Source organism: Carassius carassius, chromosome 11 (assembly GCF_963082965.1).
Source record: "Carassius carassius chromosome 11, fCarCar2.1, whole genome shotgun sequence".
NCBI classification, from domain to species: Eukaryota; Metazoa; Chordata; class Actinopteri; order Cypriniformes; family Cyprinidae; genus Carassius; species Carassius carassius.
In genome coordinates, this window is record NC_081765.1 from 34,347,569 (window position 1) to 34,358,681 (window position 11,113).

At 35.2% G+C, this 11,113-nt stretch overlaps 1 protein-coding gene and 1 long non-coding RNA gene across 5 annotated transcripts in view; one reads left to right on the forward strand and one right to left on the reverse strand.

Moving 5' to 3' along the window:
• Positions 1–216: 216 nt before the first annotated feature.
• Positions 217–11,113, reverse strand: part of si:ch211-39i22.1 (cytochrome c1) — a 23,207-nt gene continuing 12,310 nt past the window's right edge. For 3 of the 4 annotated variants that reach the window (XM_059562636.1, XM_059562635.1, XM_059562634.1), the window contains 11 exons: positions 7,935–7,958; positions 7,811–7,843; positions 7,528–7,572; positions 6,053–6,103; positions 5,937–5,972; positions 5,495–5,521; positions 5,306–5,356; positions 4,773–4,805; positions 2,021–2,143; positions 1,277–1,324; positions 217–788 (listed from right to left, as the gene is read on the reverse strand). In XM_059562636.1, the coding sequence (XP_059418619.1) occupies positions 727–788; positions 1,277–1,324; positions 2,021–2,143; positions 4,773–4,805; positions 5,306–5,356; positions 5,495–5,521; positions 5,937–5,972; positions 6,053–6,103; positions 7,528–7,572; positions 7,811–7,843; positions 7,935–7,958 (533 nt within the window). In that variant the 3' untranslated portion in view covers positions 217–726. The remainder of the gene's footprint in view (positions 789–1,276; positions 1,325–2,020; positions 2,144–4,772; positions 4,806–5,305; positions 5,357–5,494; positions 5,522–5,936; positions 5,973–6,052; positions 6,104–7,527; positions 7,573–7,810; positions 7,844–7,934; positions 7,959–11,113) is intronic. The other variant, XM_059562637.1, reaches the window with a different exon arrangement.
• LOC132153250 (uncharacterized) overlaps positions 5,528–11,113 on the forward strand; it is a 9,773-nt gene continuing 4,187 nt past the window's right edge. Inside the window, exons 1-2 of the long non-coding RNA XR_009436634.1 lie at positions 5,528–5,705; positions 5,865–6,023. This is a non-coding gene — a long non-coding RNA (uncharacterized LOC132153250). The remainder of the gene's footprint in view (positions 5,706–5,864; positions 6,024–11,113) is intronic.

The following is an 11,113-nucleotide window of genomic DNA, read 5'->3' on the forward strand; positions in this document are numbered from 1 at the left end:
TGTTAATAACATGCTGCTACCATGATTAACACCTAATGCTATTAGCATGTTGCTAGCATGATTAGCATGTTGTTAGCATGTGGCTATCATGATTAGCATGTTGATAACATGCTGCTAGCATGTTTCTAGCATGATTAGCATGTTTCATTTATTTGAAGTGCTGTGTTCGTGTCGCTGCAGTATGAAACTGTGAAATTAAATACATGTACATTGCCATTTAAATGTAACCACCCTTTATTCAAACACAACAATTATTTACAGAATTTAAAAAAAATAGAAAGAAAAAGTCCTAGGAATTCTATTTGGTCAGACAATACAATCTGAATCATTCCACATTGTGAGATTAGCTTTTTTATGAATCAGAGGCAACAATTTGACATCAAACAAAACGACTAATGCGATTAATGACACAGTAATGAAACCAAACCACACTTTTTAAAGTAACGAAATGAAATGCCTGTTGAATTACACATGCATACACGCACACATCCCGTCCCACTCAAACGATGTGAAATTACATTCAAAACATGTTTTATTAACAGTCCTGCATTCTAGTTTAGAACTGTAGTCAAAGCAGTGTGAAGATGAGATATTATGAAAAAGCCTTAATGTGCGTCAGGAACTCAGAGTGAGTGTAGAAATGATGTTTGTGCTGACTCTCTGTGCTGTGAATGTGTGTGTGAAGTTCATCCCGGTTATGTCAATGTAAAGCAGTTGACCGTAGCTTCATGGCAGGTCACTGCCGGCTGCAGGAGTGTGTTCAGATGACTTCAGGAGGGTGCTTAAAACTGCATAGGAAACACCAGAAACATCCATGTCATCAATACAGTAATCTGTTCATATCAGAATCATGTGACTGTAGTTTACGACAGTGCTTCTGGTTTCCCTTCAGGACACGGCTGGACATCACATGCTGACCAGCACAGTGCTGAAACTGTTCATTCATTGTATAAAAATAAACAAGATGTCTTTATAATCAAGCACTGGATTCTGTTAATATCATCATGAAGTGAACAGGCCTTGTTTTTCAGATGACACACAGTGTTTCCCTTCTAAGAAAGAATACAATAGAATGTAATTTATCCCTTCTAAATCTCATTTCTAAGTCTATTTTGGTGTCCAATTTCTGCAGAAATAGTTGTATTTCATTATTTGCTTGATCACAGTTTCTCTTTGCAGAGAATCACCTGTTCATGGCCCTATCCAGTACCATACAAATACACAAATATCAGTGATTTGATGATTTGAAGATGAAAATGAGCAGTGCATGGCTCACCCTCGTGGTTCTGCGTGCCGTTCTCTTCTTTGACGCTCTCAGGGTCACCTGAGAAGAAAACATACGTTCTCATTCAACAGTTACCGTACTAGCTGCTTTATCTGTGACTTTTAATTTGGTGATTTTATCTGTTTGTTTCATTGTTTGTCCGACACGCTGGTGTTATATCTTTCACTTGGATCTTATAAGTTGCATTGAGTAAATACAGCTGGATAAAACAAAAACTGTGATTATTTTAAAGGAGGCTGATTCTTTTCTATATCCACTGTACTTATACATGCATACATGGTCAAACATACACAAAAATATCTCAAAATGCGTGTTTGGGCCAGTATTTAAATAAAGGGCATCAGTTATGTCTTAAGTGAATAATTAAGTGTAATTCTATGTTATGATCATATGATATGATATTTTGGAAAGACCGCCCATCCCTAGCAACTAGTAGAAGCAAACAAAATTACAAAGATATTGATTTCATTCAGAGTGTGTGATGCATGAACATACATTATGACTGTTTTCAAACAGGTTTCCTTTACTATTAAACCTGCTCCAAACTCCACATTATTGGTTATATCGCAACTGTTATATTATATAGAGTATGTTATATAGAAAAACACATCTGATGGTGCAGAAACAGCACAATTGGCCTTTAGTCTGTAAGTGTTTTAGATTTCATATATATTAATCATGTGTTTCACTGATTCACATCTGAATGTGTTCTAGAGCATGAGCCGAGCCACACACCTCCCTGGACCTTGAAGCACAGTTTCTTCTTCTGATAGGTGAAGTATCCCGTTATGGCACCAACAGCTGCTACTGCGATCCCACAAACAACACCAGCGACCGTACCAGATCCAGATCCACTGTCTGCAACAGAACCACACACACCAGCTCAACAGGTCAAAGCAGGCGTTCACAGTCGTGTCACTGTGTGGCTGTATGCTCACTATCGAGTGTTCTTGTGACTGCTAGAGAGTTGTGAGGGAGTTCTGAGCATTATTAACACTGATGCTTGAGTTAACAAACACCAGTAATAACTCAATCAGACACAAAGATCTGCTCGTTCCTTATTCTGCTTCATGTGTGCACTAAAGTCAGCAAACACAGATCAGTTGGTAAAATCCCTATTTATTTTTTTATAATATCAGTGCATAAGAAGAAACCAGAGATTCAGATATTGGTCCACTAGAGGACAGTATTATACTGGAGCCACTTCAGGTTTATATTGAAGCCTGTTTCTGCATCATTAAAAAAAAAGTAAAGCATGCTTTGATGAATTATAATTGACAAAAAAATCTTTAAATTGTTTAAATTAAATAATTAAAACACAATTATGAGATAAAATTCTATATTATGGAATACCAAGTCATAATTGAGATTAAGAAGTCAATTATGGTAATAAATTACAATTATGACATACTAAGAAAACATAATTATTTGTCATTATTACATGACTTTTTGTCTCATTATTTCGACATTATCTCATAGTAACTTTGACCATGACATAAATCCCTAAAAGGGTCATTCATATTCATATTCATATTTTTACTTTTATTTATTTATTTAATTTCATTATGACATTGTCATTATTTAATCTTTTTCTGATAATTATGACTTTTTTTCATAATTATTTTTTTATCTCATAATTGTACATTTTTCTTTATAATTTTCTTTCTTCCATTAAAATTATTTTTAGTCAGAATGTTTTTTAACTCATAATTTTGCCATTTTATTTTATAACTTAATGACATAAGTGTGACTTTTTCATAATATTGACTTTTCATGTCATAATTTATTTATTTTATTAAATCTCATCATTTTAATTTATCAGAATTTTTCTCCAAACATGTTTTATTTTATATCTTCCATTAAACATGTTAGATTTTTTTACATTTCTCCATTTTATCTCATAATGACTTTGTATGTCATACTTGTGACTTTTCCTCATAATCTCAGAATTTGGAAACAGCTGTAGACTGGAGACTATAAAATGTGTTTTCACTGTAGACGTTCCCTGTCAGTTTCTGATATTTCCAGGTTTAGGGAATCCTGCGTATATTATGAAGCAGACACTTCACACAGCTACAGGTTGGTTTCTGCTTCAGTATTGATCAGAAGCAGTAATGCAGCAGTGGCTCTTATCAATAGTCTACCCACAATGCTCTGCAGCAGAGGAGCATCTGTCAGTGTCGCTCCCTCCGGACGCCGGTGCGCTGCAGGGTTTGACACAAACAGTGACAGGAATGTTTGTGAGGGAAAAGCCCTCGAGGAGGCGAGAATCAAGACTGAACCTGATCTACAGAAGAGATGAAAGAGAGCCAAAGTGCTGCCCGCAGAACAGAAGACGCTCAACAGGAGTTTATTTACTGAGAGACACATAAGAACCATGAGAGGAGACGTGGCTCTGACATTCACTGATAATATAAAGAAAAACTGACCCCAATCGTCACTCCATTCACATTTCTACACTTAGATTTAAAGTGACTTCCAGAAGAGCAACAATATTCACAATATATTCTGACTATCTAACATGCTTTATGAAGAAAGGAAATGATAAGGGAGAATTAACTAAGGTTTCTAGATTTAACGCAATGACAATAAAGTTTAATCTCATCTAAATTACTCTTATGTCCTTTCTTCCATAAAACATGTTAGCTGATATTAGTCATAATTAAGACTTTATATTTCATAATTATGGCATTTTATGTCAACTATTCGATTTGAGATTTCTACATTTTTAAAAGTCACATTTTGTATTTCTTAATCTCATAAATTAGATATTGTCATAATTTAGATTTTTTTTTTTGATTTTTTTTTTATCTCAAATTTTTTACTTTTACATTTTTAACCTATATTTTAAACTTTATTTCGACATCGCAAACCCCGTATTATTTTCATCATTTCATATTTTTATTTAATGATTATGGCATTGTCAATTTTGACTCATAATTTGATCTCAAAATGATGTTTTGGTCATAATTTGATTGTCATTTTTTACTCTTATAAATGAGATTTTGTATTAATTTTGACTTTTCAACAAAAAAGTTTTATAACGTCAATTCATGATTTAGACTTCTTATTTAATAATGATATTTTGTGTCATAATTCAACAATTTCATAATTATGCCTTTTTGACATTTATCTAGAAATTTGGCCTGGATTTGTTATCATTATGATTTTTATGAAAACTGTAAACCATATGAATTTCTTTCTTCTGTGTCAGATGATCATGTCAGAGTGTTTGTGCTTCAGTTTTCCATCACTGCGTCCTGCATGCGTCGACATCAAACCTGACGTGTGTTTAGCAGCTGATCACTGTTTGTTCTGAACACATGAAGCAGATCTTTGTGTCTGTTAGACTGGTATCACAGATGATCAGCTCATGCTGGAAATGATGATGGAGTTATGACCCAGAACACTCAAGCACGCTCATTTCATCACACACATGTAACGGAAGAAGTGTTGGTTTATATGATCTAGATGGAGAATATGATACCGTTCTGCTCAGAAACTGCTCCAGCGCTGCGAGCTGTGATGAGAGAGAACATAACCAGATCAAACACAGATATTGACCATAATCATTCCTGTGTAATATGAAAAATATACAATTAGTTCCTTGTTTGTTGTAGAGGCTTTTTGCTGCATATGTTCTGAATATAATGCATTGCTTACAATATTTTATTAGTTATTTGTTCTTGTTTTCATGAAATGCTTTATGCATCAGTATCTCTTTTATTTCTTTTATTCAAACCGTGATTATTGTATATATATATACACTGTATATTATCTATACTATTTAATATTCTCTCAATATATACAGTTTGTCATTGTTTACAACAACTACTGCGGTTTTAATTCTGAGTGTTTTAAGACCTTGTTTTAAATGTTTCGAGTTCAGGCCGGACTCAACTTCCTTTATCAAACCTGAGAATAATACGTAATTATAATATTCACGTTTTTAAGATTGAAGTACACGCTCCAAAACATAATGTAAATATGACCAAATGATATCAAACTAAAACGCCGCACCTCTGCCTTGACCTGGCTTGTGCGTGTCTGCATCTCCCATTTCAGTCTTTACTGTAATCAAACACATAATTAACACGCAAACTGTGAAATATATTGATATGGAAACTTCATTCATTTAGAATCGAGCTGAGTTTGCACAGCAGCTTCAGAGAGAAATATTGCATGCTAAAATTAGAATAAAAGAATTACCTGGATCCTCAGGTTGTGCTTCCTCTTCTGTAAAGTAAATGATAAATGATATATGAACTGCTAGTGTCTGTTTATTATTATTTATCAGCACACACTGTCTGATTCACTGCACATACGTTTTGCGCTGAAATACTGATCATCTCTTTTAATTGACAGTTTTCACTTGCCAAACCAAGAGCAGCAAATAAATGAAGTGTGTGATTACCAACAAGTGCAGGTAATCAGACACACACCACTAGATTCTGTTCCAGTTCAGTCGTGCATCATGTGAGCACTTCAGATGCACTCAAAACCGCAAACACACGCCGCTTTATTCTGTGTGATGCGGCATATGTGACATGTTTGATTTTTTTATCATTTCTAATTCCAGATGTAGATCATCTGCTGGTGGAATAAGCACAAAACAAACACAAACGCCTAAAGCTTTGTGATGATCTCTTACCAAACGCATCAGAGAGATCGAATCCTGCAGCATTATCTGGAGGAAACACAGAAGCACATGTAAACACGAAGCTGAACGTGACGGACAGTAAAACAGCAGATAGTCCAGCGTCAGACCTTTCACAAACACTTCGGGTTCCACGGGTTCCTCTGGAACAGCAGTCGAGTCTAGAAAAACACCAGCGTTTGAGACTTTAGTCCAGAAAACAAGGCCAGAATAACTCTATTCCAGAAAAACGCTAAGGTGAATCTCATCAAAGCATGCCCCAGTCACATTTCACAACAAAATCATTTTAATATATATTTATTTGCATGACTACAAAGCTCATTAGTAACTTGATTTCTCATTACTGTAATACATACTCAAAAAATAGTATTTCTATTATTATAATAATTATTATTATAATTACTTTTTGTCTTAATGATCAATCTTTTAGACTGTAATTAGTGTAATACAATGATTTAGTTTAAAAAAAAAAAAAAAAAAAAAAAACATAAATGACAGAAAAACAATGTAAAAAAATACACAAATTCCTCAAAATAAATCAAATAAATAATTTAATTAGCGGAAATAGAAACGGGAAATGTGCTTGATGCTTCAAAAAAAATGTTTTAAATAATATATAAATAAAACATGCATAATGCATAAAATGCATAAAAATAAACATGCTTGATTTTTTAATATTAGATACAATAATCCTTTTTTTCTTCTTTTTTTTTTAGAATAATGTGTCCCAGACATTGACAGGTTTCATAATATGAAATATGAACAATCTTTGCTTGAGTGTTTATTTTCTAAAACATGCTGGATTAAAGCATACGCTGATCTAAGTGTCTGTTGTTGTTGGGACAAGTTTTCACATCCGACATTGATTGAGTTAGAGTTAGAAACAATCACAGAGAAACGCACCTGCTTCAGTCTCTGAACCTGCTTCTGCTTCCCCTGCAGACGCCACACAAACAAACAAACAAACAAACAAACAAACAAACTCACTCCACTGGACTCTGATCTGAGCTTTGTTTTTAACCCTTCATGTGCACCGACTGAAGCAGGAAACTACACCTAATTTATTTTTCGCACACCAATAACAAAAGTGTTTCTATGACTTTCCAAAAGAGGAAATAAATATGTTGAATGCGTCGGTCAGAATAGAGAAAGATATCGGTTTCGCTGTTCTGTTTAAGAAACTGTTAAGAACCCCTGTTTTTTCTGTCATTTCATGCAAAAACTAATCCAACACAAAGTATACTGTTACAAATCTAAATGACATTATTAACCCTTTTTCTGTGCTTAAAATCCTAAGAAGAAAATCTTTTCTAGGTCAAAATGACTGGAACAAAACATGAGGGTTAGAAATTAAAATTTATGAAACCTGGCTTGATTTCCAAGAGCATTATCTGTGCAAACATGGCGTTAGTTTGTGAAAAGGGTCCATTCTAAAATACGCATAAAAATAGATAACGCAGAAATTGGCTAAATTAGTCAATTTTATTAAATTGCATTCTTATTCTTAATTTGCATATTGAATAAATCACCTTTTTAATGAATAATTGATTGACTTTGTCAAAGGATAGATGTGATTGTCTCTTACCTCCTTCTGCTTCTGCATCATCTAAAGCTTCTTCAGGCTTGATTTCTGACAATACAAAGATTATTTAGGACATATTTCATAAAATCAGGGTTTTTAAGAGTGATATCACAGTGTTTATAGAACGCCATAGTAATGTGTTGACTTCGTTATAGTTCAGCTGTGGCAATAAAAGGCTGTTCATAAGAATCGATTGTTTCTGTGTATCGGAAGCAAAGCGAGGTTTATGGATGACGTCAGATTGTGGCTTTGTGAAGATCAAGCTGTGAGGAAATCTGTGTTTCACCTTCTTCAGGATCTTCAACAGGTGGATCGGCTTCTGAAAGATAAAGTATTCAACGTCTGTAACCTTCAGATAGTCTAAAAACAGCTTAATATATATTTAAACTGAAAATAAATGAGCTGCGTAGCTGTTTTAGTTGCATCGGCTTCATCTAGAACCACAATGAACAAACAGTGATCAGTATCACGTGTTTAGATTAATACAGGCTGTTATATACAGGTTTGACTAAATTAAAGATTTATGTGTTTGAAATGCATATAAACTCTCCATGCATCTGGATCACATAAACTAATATCCAGAGGTGGAAAGAGTACAAAAATATTCTACTCAAGTAAAAGTACCATTACATTAATGAAATTTTACTTAAGTACAAGTAAAAGTACCAGTCTAAAAAATCAACTCAAGTAAAAGTAAAAAGTAACTCATTTAAAATTTACTCAGAGTAAAAATTACTTAGTTACATTTTAACAGTGGGAGGGAGTCAAAAATGGGACAGACCAAGAGTGTCAAACTCAGTTCCTGGAGGGCCACAGTCCTGCACAGTTTAGATTTAACCCTAATTAAACACACCTGATCCAGCTAATCTAATCATTTAGGTTTATTTGAAAACTACATGATATGTGTGCTGGAGCAGGGTTAGGGCTATGGCCCTCCAGGAACTGAGTCTGACACCCCTGGGATAGGTCTATTAATCTCAAACTAGTTGTTTTTAATTAAAGGAATCAGTTATTTAGAATAATAAAACATTTGGGCTGTTATCTGGCAAATCAGTATCAACAAACTCATCTTTTAATGCAGAGGAAATGCAGAAGATTCATTGGAAGTGGCATTTAGATGTATTACACTGTTTAGTGCAGGACAAGAATGCATTTAACCTGCAGTTACAAATGCATGAATAATGTTTTGATATACAAGACATAAAATGTTGAATACTCATTTGAAATTATAATAAATTAATTATAAAAAAAAAAATCAAAAGATACTTTAAATGTGAAATTAAAATGGCGGCTGCTGGTCTTTCAAAGAGGGGAAGCTCATTTTCGGCCTACATTATAACCCTCTGATGGTCTTCATTTGTAGTGACACTCGGGGTCTTTTTGACCCCAGACAATAACATTTCATTTTGTAATAGTAAAATATTAAAATTTTTTACAAATATAATTTTACTCTGTTCATTTATGTTTTCACTAAACTTTGTACAGTTTTTGGAGGATTTAAATCTTTTACATTTCTATAAATAAATAAATATTTATTTAAATAGGCTTTTTTTTTTTACAAAAAAAGAAAAAAGCATTTCAGGTTTAACTCACTTCATAAAAGACCCAGATTTCTAACTTTCATACATGGGGATACCATGGATAATTTTATAAGGTTTAATGTAAGATTTTTGCCCATTTTGGGGGAAATTCAGTTTAAAAATTGTAATAAATCACTTTAACCACTAGATGGCTATAGTGTGTGTGTGTGTGTGTGCGCGCGCGCACATTTTCAATCTGTCTTAGTTACCAATTTAATTTTGTGGTGGTTCTGCATTTTACAAATATCAAGAAATATTGCCGCAGTTTGTCTTTCGGATACACTTGAGAAATCCGCGATCATGGGACTGAGCGTGAAACAGCTTCGCCGACTTCTTATGGTGCAGACCGCTGTCAGTCAAAAGGAGATCGACAGATCCTCCAATCATCACGCGGAAGCCCAGTCTTCATTCACCTCCAGAGACGCTGAGCGTCCGTGGGCGGGACATAATCGCAGCATTTATCCAATGACCGTCTAGCTTCGGAGCACTGAAAAAAACTGTTCAAAGCAGCCCCATCGAAGTCAATGGACGCTCGGCTTCAACAGGGAAATGCACTGTGACGCTACGGGAATGTATGAGAAGAAAATCGAGTCAGCCGACATGTAGCTGATTAACACAATACATAATACACAATAGTACATATTTGACCGTTGGGTTTTTTTTTTTACATTAGAGGGGAAGCTGAGCTTCCCTTGCAGTCTTAAAGAAATCCCCACTGATCTATATATATATATATAAGTGAAAGTGAAAGGACATTCAGCCAAGTATGGTGACCCATACTCAGAATTTGTGCTCTGCATTTAACCCATCCGAAATGTGCACACACACAGAGCAGTGAACACACACACACACTGTGAACACACACCCGGAGCAGTGGGCAGCCATTTATGCTGCGGCGCCCGGGGAGCAGTTGGGGGTTCAGTGCCTTGCTCAAGGGCACCTAAGTCGTGGTGTTGAAGGTGGAGAGAGAACTGTACATGCACTCCCCCCACCCACAATTCCTGCCGGCCCGGGACTCGAACTCACAACCTTTCGATTGGGAGCCCGACTCTCTAACCATTAGGCCACGACTTCCCCATATATATATATATGTGTGTGTGTGTGTGTGTGTGTGTGTGTGTGTGTGTGTGTGTGTGTGTGTGTGTGTGTGTGTGTGTGTGTGTGTGTGTGTGTGATTATGATTTTTAGAGGAAAAGACAGCATTCTTTGTGTGATTTTGATTCTAAATGATTTTGATTGATTTCATTCTAAATGCATTTCAACAGACTGAATCACACAGTGAAAGAACACTCTATAAATGCGCGCGTACATCATTAAAACAACAATTATGATATTATCGCAGAAGATATATATCGCACACTCCGCACCAGTCTTTTTGGCTAATTTGTGCAAAACCTCTTGCTAAAATGTCAACGCATCATTTTAACCACCAATGCAATGACGCAATTATTTAGCTCACCTCTATATGCTTACGTGGGGTTGATGTCTTGTCGAGATTTTATAAACTGCTAGTTTGGTCTCCCTAGGCAAGCACAGCATACACTGCATAATAGAGTATATATACTCTATTATGCTGTGTATGCTGTGCTTGCCTATGCTGTTCCCCTAACGTTTCCGTTTGGTTATTTTTTGGGGGAACCAAATAAGAACGTTCTGGGAACGTTCCCTATTGGTTGGTTTTTAGTAACCTAAAGAGAACGTTCTGGGAACGTTCCCTTCAGGTTATTTATTGCCATTATTTTTATAACCTAAAGAGAACGTTCTGAGAACATTCTGGGAACCAAACACTAACCTTCAGAAAACATTCTGGGAACCAAAAACTAACGTTCTGAGAACGTTCTGGGAACCAAAAACTAACGTTCTGAGAACATCAAGAAAACTTTCCTGGCTAACCAAAACAAACCATAAAAAATAACGTTCTGGGAACCAAAAACTAACGTTCTGGGAACCAAAAATTGTTAGCTGGGTAAATATGGGCAGGGGTTCACTTCATTTCCTTCGAGTTCAAC